Source organism: Parambassis ranga, chromosome 18 (genome assembly GCF_900634625.1).
Source record: "Parambassis ranga chromosome 18, fParRan2.1, whole genome shotgun sequence".
Taxonomy (NCBI): domain Eukaryota; kingdom Metazoa; phylum Chordata; class Actinopteri; family Ambassidae; genus Parambassis; species Parambassis ranga.
The window spans coordinates 7,122,143-7,134,037 of NC_041038.1; the positions used below are offsets into that span (position 1 = coordinate 7,122,143).

An 11,895-nucleotide genomic window follows, 5' to 3' on the forward strand; every position below is an offset into this window, starting at 1 on the left:
TCAAGGAGGTAACAAGAAGAGATGAGGGCTTCATCCTCTAAATCTCAGAGTTATTGAGTTATTACAGACGGCAATATGGGGCTGCTCTCAGCAGAAACACATCAACAGTGTCTCCAGAGCAGAAAGGTTTGTTGCATCTGCTCTGCTCTCCATCATTGCAGTCATTCTAGAAATGACGTCATCGTGGTCATATTCATTTGCAATGTTCTCCCTGTGTGCTGTAAAACCAGGTGATGACAAGAAGTCATTGACCTTCCTCATGGCTGTTGTCCAGCACTGGTAGGACTCGATCCGGCCTTTTCCTGACAGAACAGCCTGCTTTTAGGAGGAACAAATAACACCCCACAGCTTCACCAGCCTCTTCTGCAGAACGTTGTTGGCAGGCCAGGTTACAAATTTATATTACAATTTTCACTGCCTCTACTCGGTGAGGTAATTGTTGCCACCACATCCCTTTATAGCTCAGGTTTATAGAGGCCTCTTACAACTCCCATCGGCCATCTTGACTCGTTATAAACATGCCATGAGTCCCATGTCTATTGTATGTTCTACCTGCAAGCACAGCCTCATAATTAAGAGTTTCATGATTGACAAATGTTTAGCAGCGTGCCCGCTACCTCTATCAAACCGCCTACTAAATTTTTCAGAATAGCCTGAAGCAGGAGGGGATATAGCATTTTTAGGCTTGTTGCTTGTTGCACATCACAAAAGTGATGGGCCACTGTAGTGATGCTGCCTGATGGGCAGACAGCACTTTTTTGTCAAGCTTATATGTAAGATATTAACTTACAGGCTGACAAGGTTTAAAATTGCATTTTATTCTTTGGAACTATAGCCCCAGCTTCATTTAATCAAATATTTGTGAAGAAAAAAAGGGTGAAAAAAAACAAAAATCAAATGTATTCCCTGCATTTCCTTCACTGTGATGGCTTTGCAGTAACAGTGCCAGCTCGTTTGTGCAGCCTTACCTTGTATTTACTGATCTGAACGCTAACACTTTGTTACATGTGTGCATGAATGAGTTTGTGCCTTTCTTTAGTGCTAATTATTAAAGCTTAGCAAAATAAACTAAAATTGTAAATGTCAGTGGCTTTTAATGTAGCAGCGTCACCTGTTACGAGCCTCTTTAAGAATTCTGTGTTGTTGTCCTAAAGCAATTAAACAGATTCTCGCCTCTTGCATGTCCGGTTTCTTCAGAATGTACTGAGGCTCTTCGTTGTCAGGGTAACCAAAAGACCTACTGCTGCTGTATTTCCCAGGTTACCCTCAGATTGTCCACAAGCGCGGAGTGAGAGCTCGGCTCATGAGGCTCTTTCCATGCTCCACTACCAAAAAGCCATCCTCCAGTAATCAAAGCAAGTGGCTCTTCCAGGGCTCTCTTTCCTTCTTTGTCTGGCTGTCTGTGATGATTTCTTGTTGTTGTTGTTGTTATTGTCTAAGATGCCTTTATCTTTTTGTGGATTTCTGTGAATTTCTTGGTAATACACTCAATAGAGGCTTTAGTCACACACTATTTTTTTGAGATCTTTTTTACTGCTTTCACATTTTTTTCCAGCTGTTAAAAGGATGCTTGTGTAAATAATATTTAAAAATGAAATAATATATTCACATACCCTACGATGTTAAGCCGGGCAGATAAACATGAAATGAAAAATGCTTCTGCTAATATGATGATTAGAATGAGATCAAGCAGCTGTTTGATTTCATTTCTAACACACGAGCTGCGATTGCAGAGCATTTGCTTCGTAGCAGCAGGTTAATTGTGGTCTCTCAGATGATCGGGCCCCCTTTGGCTGTAGGCCACACTAAAAGCCTCGCAGCTAATGAGGCGCTTTAGACAGTGTGTCACACTTCAGGTGTACGAAAAGACAAGTGGAATGCTGTGCTGTGAGGACAGTGCAGTCACCGACAACCTCTGCCATCATTACAGGGCCCATTAAAACATTTCACAGGGATCAGCTGCCCCCTTTCATGGAGAAGCTCTCTCCCACAAGGACCTGTTGTGTTCTAGGGTCTCAATGACGCTAATTACCTATGCTGTCACATTTGTTGTAGAGAAGAAAGGGGCGTTTAGATTTTCGTCTGGTGTTGTGAGGGCCCAAATTAAAAAGGCAAAAGAGGATGTGATGCCATTTCAAGGCTTGATGTGCAGTGAATGGGAAGTCTAAAAATGCTAATTTGCAAAGACCTGCCCCAGCGTCTGTTCATGTTTGACCCTCTTCTTCCTCCTTCTACTCCTCCTCCTCTTCCTCCAGACAGCGTTGAAGATGAGCTTGAACTCTCAGCAGTCCGCCATCGCCCCGAGGGCCTGGAGCAGCTTGAAGCGCAGACACGTTTCTCCCGTAAGGAGCTACAGATCCTGTATCGCGGCTTCAAGAACGTAAGTGACAAAAACCACCGTTTATTCTCTCTGAAATTGGATTGAATCTTTCATAACATTCTCCTGTTGGTATATTCGAGTCCCTTAGCTCTCATCCCTGTTCAGCTTGTGAAGCAATAAATAAGCATCTTTGCTGAATCGCCTGCATCCTCCACTAAACCATCCGATTGTGCTTACCACAGAAAATTGAAACTTCTCTACATTGTTCACCGTGTCAGAGATAATTAGGCCATACTTCCAACCTGCTATGGAAGATTACTGATGAGCAATCCAGGTCAAAATCCGGATATGAAATCACCTTACTCCTCTGTCACCTCTGGTGTGAGGCGTAATGAGATGACCTAGAATTAACTCAACCCAAATTGTCTGGCAATGAAAGAGCATAGTGTGAATCCTGTGATAGTGGGAGTCCCGCAGGGCTTCAGTTTCCTGTCGAGCCTGCACCGTGCCCCAGCCAAGTCCCTGCAAAGCCTGCCCATTAGTCCGCCTCCACTGGAGACAGAGTAAGGGGTAAGAAGTGTACTAATGAGGCCTTTAATTTGTGCCACACACTCAGCCTGACTTCCTCTGAGGGAGACAGAATTGTTTATAGACACCCTCCTGTTCCAGCGTGGATTGTTCACTTGGTCTGTCACTAAAATATCTCATATCTCACAAAATTTGTGTTGTCACAGATGCATTTTATTCCATCCCTGGGCAATGTTTAAAAGCTGCAGTGCTGCTTAAGAGTTTTTAACCTTTTAACCTGTTCTACCGGAGCGCCGCCGCTCCGGTAGCACTGTGAAATTTTGTACAGGTGTGGTTGACAAGATGTAGAAGACCTGTGTATAATTTCAACTGACAACTGTCAAGCATCTCTTTGTCAGGCTTTTTTAAATATATTACATTATTTTTGAGCACCAAAAAAAGAAAAAAGATCAATATTTGAACAGAGGCAGTTTAAGATGTGCTCTACTCACACTTTTATATTTATTTTTTTCACTAAACTAGAATGAATTATCTTTCAAAAGATGTCTCTCACAGGCAGATTGGCCTTACAGTTCTCCTGTTATAAGCTTTTTCTTTTGGGTATGCAAATTAGGCGAGGATAGCAAAAAATAGGTAGATGAGAAGGGGTTAATTTCCTATATTTCTGCAAAAATATGACCCAAAACATCAATCAATGAAACAGAAATATTTCACTTTGTCCTCGGACTCCACAAACTGCACCAAAAACAAGTAAAAAACAGGCCGCACGGTTACAGAAGAACCCAGTGCAACCTCTAAGCAGCCAATGTGAGGCCTCTCTCACATTGGCTAATGTTAACATTCATGATTCCACCATCAGGAGAACACTGAACAACCATGGTGTGCACAGCAGAGCTGCAAGGAGAAAGACACTGCTCTCTAAAAAGAACACTGCTGAGCTTGAAGGTAAATAAACGACAAAGTGAAATGTTTGTTTTATTGTTTAATTGGCTTCTCTTTTTCTGTTTGTGTGTACATTTCCTGATGTTTTAAGTCATATTTATGCAGAAATATAGAAAATTCTAAAGGTCTCATGAAATTTCAAGCAGCACTACATATCATGTGATGTGAGTATTAGCTCCACCCACTCTCCAAAACCGCTTGATTCTTTCCAAAAAATACTAACAAAGTCTCTTCTATGTATAACTCTCTGTAGTTAAAAAGGACATCACAGTTCTTAAATAGCTTTTATCCATCACTAAGTCCATTTTTTATCCACTGGGGTCAAACAGCTCATCATTGCCTCGCCTCAACCCTGTGACATTGAAGGAGAGCTTTTAAGGCCAGCCAGACTAATAGAAGCTGGCATGGTTCCCACGATGACAAGTTTGGCCCTTTGTCCTTGGTGTCCATGGATTCCAAGCAAATTGAATGCGTCTAATGCAGGTGGCAGGATGAGGTCGTTTGTCTTGACAACAAGCTTTAGGAGTCGCTCACTTGTAGCTCAGGTGGTCTGAGCGGAGCTTTGTCTTCCAATCCAGCAATATGTCTAGTCTAGAGACCAAAGCAGGACCTCTGGCTCAGGAACACACTCTTAAGGTGGAATTTGAACCAAAGTGACCTTAAAGAAATGAGAGAATGCACTGTCTCATAAATCCCTTCACCTCAGACTACAGAATATAACACAATATTGTCCTCACGTCTGACTTAATCTGCCGGGCTTTCACAGTTCACACACCAGGGCACTGACTCTGGCATTAGATTAAGATCTCATACTTTCTATTCCATCAGTCATGATCGGCCTCTGTGCGCAGGTTTATTTCATTCCCTGTGCCCCTTATTGCTGGAACGCTCTGAAAGGAATTTCATGCCTGGCCACTCCTGCATTTCACAGATTGTATTTTTGCGTTCATTTTCATGGATGAGCTAATTTAACAAGCACATCAAATGAATACAGATACACTCTCTGACCTCTCACTGCATGTAAATCGAATGGCACTGAAGAATATGCAAAATGAGCCGAAGGGTGGTTAGGTAATTATATCATCATTGATTATCATTCTACACAACAAAACTCATTATTATTCCAGGTGTTCTGAAAAGAAAAGCCACCTGTGGCCATCAAGTCATCTGGGTGCTGATGATTCCATCAGTCGCTGCTGTTCTCCTGCTATGTACCATTAGCTGATTAATATGCTAGGTAGATTAACAGGTAGAGGATCAGCCACAGTGTTGAACAGTGAAGCATGAGACTCATAAAAAAAGCATACAATAAATAAACAGAGCACTTAATGCTTGTGAATCATAATTTAATGTTAAATATCCAAATGCAACACTTGATTGATCTCCTTCTGCTGTACATCATAATAAAAACGTTATCTTTGGTTTAAGATCAAAGTGTATCCTGACAGGACCTTTAGCCAGAGTGGAACTATTTTTCTGAACTTTAAATTGAATTGCAGAGCCACTGCGTTGTTCACAGACGACACACAGGCTTCATTCCCAATTGAAAAATTGCCTCCTCCTCTGCCCGAGTCACGATTGCTGGAGACCGAAAGGAGACGATCAAACACAATCAGATGAATTCTGCCGTCAGTGTGAGATTCACTTCTACAGATTTTTACTGTTTAATTTTCATTCCAGTTTCTGGGGGATGAGTGAGGGTGGTCAGAAGAAGACGCTGACTAAGAGCACAGCCATTAACCGTTGTGTTATTAATGTTGACAGCTGTGATTGTCTGTCTCCACAAACAGGGTGATGTGTGTTTTTTAAATCCCACCCCTCTTTTTAAGTACTTTATTACGTGACATTCGCTGCACTGCTTCAGTTTTAGAACATAAACAAAGCACTAATTAACAGAAACTCCAAGAAAAACAAAGGGACTCTACACAGCAGCAGCAGCAGCAGCAGCTTTTCAGGATGGATATGTTTGAGGTTTCCTCCATAAAACATCTGCAGTCTTGGCTGGAATCTAATTAAGGAAATTGCTGACTTTACTTAGATAAACGAATAGTTTAGAATCAGGGGTTTTCTTGCCAAGAGTTAGAGGAGAAGGTTCATATTCATCACATATTTGTCCTGGGAGATGTAGTTCCTTGAGAGCATTCAGACACACATTTTTTGTGTTGTAGAGTTTTTTCATTTTAAAAGCCCCTTTGACAGCAATTACAGCTTTGAGTTTTCTTGGCAAACTTGAGGAAGAGTCTTCAAATATCTTCACTTTTACAATTATTGAGAACACCGTGCTCCTGGGAACACTCAGAGCTTTAGAAATGATTTTATTCCCTTTGGTCTGATTGATGGTTTGCCACCATTTTATCATGAGGTCTGTAGAAACGTTGGCTTTGATTTTCACTTATTGGGCAGCATTTAAATATACAACACTTTCAGGTTTTAGAAAACACCTTAGGGACAGTTAAGTACTTTTCTACACTGAAAAAAATGTGTTTTCCAATGTTAAAAAATGTGCACTAGAAAGTGTACAAAGAGTGAAGAGGCTGGGTATGCGACTTACACTCAGGTGCGGCTTATATATTAAAGTATACAATTAGTTAGCCTTGTGTCCTGACATCCCATTACCTCCCTGATCCTGACGGTTCTCTTCCACCCCCAGCTTGTCCACACTTTGCATACCGAGCATTGGTGACATGCACGTTCTGAGACTCAGACCTCACCTGGCAACAAGGAATTCTATTTTCTGATTGGTCGATAGGTCGTTCATTCCAGACAGCTATATGAGCGCACAGTAGTCTGCCTTAAACTCATTTACAGGATTTTTATAGGATTTTTTGTGCGGTGAAACTGATCATTTCTCCGTGTGAGGACTTGTTGAAATGCGTGTGTCTCACTCTCAATGCCCTGCCGTACCACTTAGGTTAAGAGGAATTCAAGAGGCAAAGTTACGCTAAAAACATAGTGATTTACGCTGACCCGCTGGTGTGACTAATACTCCGGTGTGACTTGTATATGTTTTTTTCTTCTTCCTTGCGCATTTTTTGGCTTGTCCAGAAAATACGGTAATTTGCTGTACAGAGCCAAAGTAGCTGTTTTTCTTTAAGTTTAGCTTCATGTAGCCTGACATCCACTCATAAAAATGACTCATCCAGCCTGCCCTCACCAGGAAAACACAGCAATGATGTTGATATATATATATATATAAATCTATGTATATATGTACTGTATGTCGATGAAAATGGAACTTGTGCGCATGTCTGTGTGTTCATGAGGGTTGGGGGGCTCGTCCCAGTGGTAGCTAAAAATGGCGACCGCACAATGGGAGCAGTTTTGCTTGTAAAATGTGTTTAATGTTATGATTTTGTGTGTTTAAAGATGATCTTTACATAAACCCTTACCTTGCTTTAACCTTAACCAGCTCCAATTAAAAAGAAAACATAACTATGGGTGAAAACAGAACAGCTCATGGTGTCAGGGGGACTCGAACCCCAGAATCCTGAGAGAAAAATCACCATGGTATAATCCAGATCCAGGATGGAGATTCCCCATCATTAGGATTCATATGCTGGCCTGACCAGTGACTGTCAGACCCCATCAGGTCAAAGCCACCACATGCAGACATCGTTGTACTCATTCTGTCTCCCCTGACTTTATCCCCTCTACAAAAAAATCTTTCTCACCTCAACCCTACAGGAGACAGGAGGAGCAGGAGGGGAAAGAGGGGGTGGATGGGAGGTTGCAGACAACCTTGTAGCATCCTCTCAGCTTGAAACACAAGAAGCCTTTTTGAAGCACGGTTTCATCTTTTTCCTCCCCTGCTGCTCTGTTATCCAACATGGTCACAGGAAGTTAGGAAACCTGGTTTGCCCCATGAATCTTATGAAGTTTCTGAGGAAGGTGTTTCTTTTTAGATTTCATTATTCCAGAGAAATATAACACAGGACTCCAGGTCTTAAACAAAATGAGTTTTATATCAGATTGAAGGTGTTGATGCAGAACAGCTTCCTGTATCGGAGGGGCATTTATTTTATTGTATTGCGTGTGCAGTTTGATTCCCTACGCAGCCTCCACTGTGGCTAATATGTTATATAGAAAAGCCAAATTGTTCCATATAGGTGAAACATTTTCTGCAGTTTCTTCTAAATTCAATATCCTGCCAGAGCTGCCTTCATCACTGACCTCATCCACCTGTGAGGTTCTGTCAAAAGAGACGGCAGCATCCTTCTGGGAGATTTTATGTAAGATTATTCAATCCGAATGCTACCAGAAAGCCACAGGTGGGTGACTTTGAATGGCTGCGGACAAGATATCTATTAAGGTTTTTTTTTTTTTTCGTCCCACTATGTGAGGGTGTAAGTGTTTCCATGCCACAAATAAATACTTTCCCACTGACACTTTCCATTTTGTCTTCCAGGAATGCCCCAGCGGAGTCGTCAACGAAGAAACTTTTAAAGACATCTACTCGCAGTTCTTCCCACAAGGAGGTTTGTTTTCCCCCATCTTTCATGAGTGCTTCTGAGTGCTGGACAGGCAGAAATTGTCTATGACTCATGTTTACAAAAATTGCACAGTCCAGATTACTTTTTTTTTACGCTAACCTTCCATCTGAGAGAAAAAAAAAAAATTGGGGAACAGCATCCTCGTTATTATGCAAAGATTCTACCCGAGGAGGAAGAAAAGAGGAAAAGAGGAAACATTAGGAGGCTTTGATATATCTTTTCGGGAGAGAAGAAAGGCAAACAAGTAAACATAATGGCACACCGCACAGGAAACGATGATAAAACTCTTAGTTGTGAGCATGTTGTTCTTCTCTCTCATAATAAGCCTGTTTTCTTTGAAGTCCTGCATTTTTCTTGTTCGTTTGAGTTCATGTTGGTTCTCTTCATAGATGCTTCAACGTACGCGCATTTCCTGTTCAACGCCTTTGACACAGATCACAATGGCTCTGTGAGTTTTGAGGTAAGCAAAGTGTTATATAGTTAAATATGTAGGAACGTATTGGAAAAAGCGTCCAGTCCTGACGTTGCTTACTCCCCTAAGGCGTCACTGGTTCATTATGTAACCCCCGTCATTTTAATTCAGCCAACTCGAGATGCTATCAACATTTGATTAATATGTATGAAGGGGACATATTTGCTTATTAGGACACAAGAGCTGTCATTACACCAAACCAGTCCTGTTCAAGAGTACCAGGATTCCCTGAGGGCCGACACAGAATATGAGTCGGCTAATCATTTGAATAATGAGGTAGTTTTGATTTATAGCATCTGCGCTCTAATTAATACCTGATCTGCTTGATCAGTTATAGAATGCTATTTTTTTTTACATGTTTTGCTTAATAATCAGTGAACCTTGTTTCCATAACAGGATTTTGTCATGGGTCTGTCCATCCTGCTGCGAGGCACAGTGCAGGAAAAACTCAACTGGGCGTTCAACCTTTATGACATCAATAAAGATGGTTACATCACTAAAGAGGTAAGTCTCCTACACTTTATTTATAAGACAATATCCCTCTACTTAATGTCTCAGAAATAAGATCAAATAGTTGCCACCATATTGTCCTGAATATAAGACACCCCCCCTTTTTCAGAAAGTACCTGTCGAAAATGGGCTTTCTGTTCTATATTGTAAAATCATAATTATTATAATGGTACATTGTGACATCACTTCCTGTTTTTGATGAGGTGAGATGTCTTACGACTGTTCAGACAGTAGCTTAACTGCACCAACAGAATAAGTGCACTAGAGGTTTAATGATAAATCCATAGACATTAAGCCATTAAGCAGAAATTATATCGCATTATTTTGTCATTTGGACAAATTGCTCCTTTTCTATGCTTCACAGGAAATGCTGGACATCATGAAGGCCATCTACGACATGATGGGAAAATGCACATACCCTGTCCTCAAAGAGGAGACGCCTCGCCAGCACGTAGAAGTATTCTTTCAGGCAAGCGTGCAGCAGTTTGGCAGCATTCACAGTGCTGTACCAGAAATCCCTCTTTGTTTTTCATCTGTTTTTTTCCTTTGTCTCCAACAGAAGATGGATAAGAATAAAGATGGAGTGGTAACCATAGACGAGTTCATCGACTGTTGCCAAAATGTAAGCTGGATCCCTGACACATCTGCTCCTTACTAACTGTCGGCTTGTGTTCTTTGTTATTCACTTCATTGTTCCTTTTTTTTTTTTATCCTCTGCAGGATGAAAACATCATGCGATCAATGCACCTCTTTGAAAATGTTCTTTAACTTCTGGCTGGCTTGTGGAGGCTCCGGAAAGAGAACATCATCTTTAGCTTGGCCCAATTACTGACTTGGACTCATACTGTGTACAGTGTGCTATGCAGACTTTTGACCATAGATACAATATTGTTCATTACTGTGGGCCACAATTAGGAGTAGGCAGCGTGGTGTGAACACTCTGGAATTAGCCGAAGTTCATTTAACACAGTTAGAAATATATGACATTTAAAGAAAATGGAACTTCAAATTTTATTTCTAGCATCTCTAGAGAGGGTTTTATTTACTGCCAAGTGGAATCACTGTGACTCAAAACAATGAACAAAACAATCCAACTGTACATTTTTACATTCCAGACTGGCGCTCGGTTCCAGAGTGTTCTTACCTGACTTAGTGAACTTTCCTGGTCTGTCTTTTTGCTCTTTGAAGGAAGCATTTAGAGAAGAAAGCATTCATTGTATCATTTTAAATTGTACATACTATAGATAAAGCGTTAGATAAGAACTATCTATGAGAAACCTTTGTTCATGTTTACTTGCCAACTAGAATGAGACAACACAAGGATTGTATTGATGTCAAAACCGGACCACAAAACCCATGGTTTGTCTACAGAAGCACACAGGTAGCTATATTTACCATGAGTATACCTTTAGACCACTTTGTTATAATGCAAATGCTGCTTTCAGTGTATTCCATTTTAAATCTTTATGTATGTACATTTCCTGTAAAGTCAACCATCTATCAATATGTTATTATTATGTTGTTTTCAGAGCACTGTTTATGAGTTTACACTAAGAGCAGTGTTTGAGGTTATTTATATGGTATTATGCTCATTGTACAAAGGATTGTCAGCTGTACAGTATTAAATGAAAATTCACTCCCGGGTGAATTTCAGGTCTTTAGATGCACTGTTTTTTAATAAGCAGGGTTTGGTTGTTGATACAAACTTTGTATTATGCTCATTGTTTTTGGGTTAATGCTCTTCCTCTTGTTTCCCTCCTCCTCCTCCTCCTCCTATCATCATCATCATCCTGTGAGATAAAGTCCAGCTGCCTGTTCAGCCTGATTGGTCCCTGCTGTCTCTGATTAAAGCATTGATTGGCTTCAAATGTTAGCACACACAAGGCATGCTCGGTAGAAGTGTCACTTCATCTTGCTGGTTGGAAACTACGGCGTTGCTGAAAAGGAGGTTTCTGCACATTTGATGAGTAAGTTACTGAGTGTTTCCATCTCTGTTTGTTTTCCAAATCACTTGGATAATAGCTACAGGAAGTATCCACAAATATGACAATTTGTTGGTTTATGGTGAATATTTTTGCAGCACATGATGTTTATAATTTAAAGTATCACTGGGAGATTCACAAAACATACAAATCTCAGTGCGGCATGTTGTTAATGCATTCATTAAGTAAAGAAAATGACACATTTTTCTGACCTGTGATCTTTTTACAAAGATATTTAATTAAAGGCAAAAAATGTTCTTTGATTTGTCTTACTGTGGCAACAAATTCTAACATTGTTGTCCATATCCGAACATATCTAGTTTTTGAAGAATACTTTGAAGAATGTTTTATAATGTAAAAATAATATAATCCAAAAATCCGTTCATATTGCAGTTAAAAATGTATGTCGTTCTTGTTGTTGGTTGTGGAGAGAAAACGGACATCTGGCGCCCCCTTATGATAGCAAAACACTATTACAATTGGGACAAAAAATTAAATTAATTAAAATATGTAGCAAAAAACGCATCAAATATAAAATATACTATTGGAAACTGTGCAGGATCCTCCAATCGGAGTATGTAAGATTCTTGCTAAATTGCTATTAGTGATATTTCAAACTCAGAAGTTGATTTTAGGTCGTTACCAAAATTG

The 11,895-nt window shown here is 40.4% G+C and overlaps 1 protein-coding gene across 2 annotated transcripts in view; it reads left to right on the forward strand.

The window, feature by feature from the left end:
• kcnip4a (potassium voltage-gated channel interacting protein 4a) overlaps positions 1 to 11,829 on the forward strand; it is a 67,985-nt gene extending 56,156 nt beyond the window's left edge. For both annotated transcript variants that reach the window (XM_028428826.1, XM_028428825.1), the window contains exons 2-8: positions 2,256 to 2,380; positions 8,196 to 8,265; positions 8,670 to 8,740; positions 9,149 to 9,256; positions 9,627 to 9,731; positions 9,822 to 9,884; positions 9,983 to 11,829. In XM_028428826.1, coding sequence (XP_028284627.1) covers positions 2,256 to 2,380; positions 8,196 to 8,265; positions 8,670 to 8,740; positions 9,149 to 9,256; positions 9,627 to 9,731; positions 9,822 to 9,884; positions 9,983 to 10,030 — 590 coding nt within the window. In that variant the 3' untranslated portion in view covers positions 10,031 to 11,829. The remainder of the gene's footprint in view (positions 1 to 2,255; positions 2,381 to 8,195; positions 8,266 to 8,669; positions 8,741 to 9,148; positions 9,257 to 9,626; positions 9,732 to 9,821; positions 9,885 to 9,982) is intronic.
• The last annotated feature ends 66 nt before the right edge of the window (positions 11,830 to 11,895 follow it).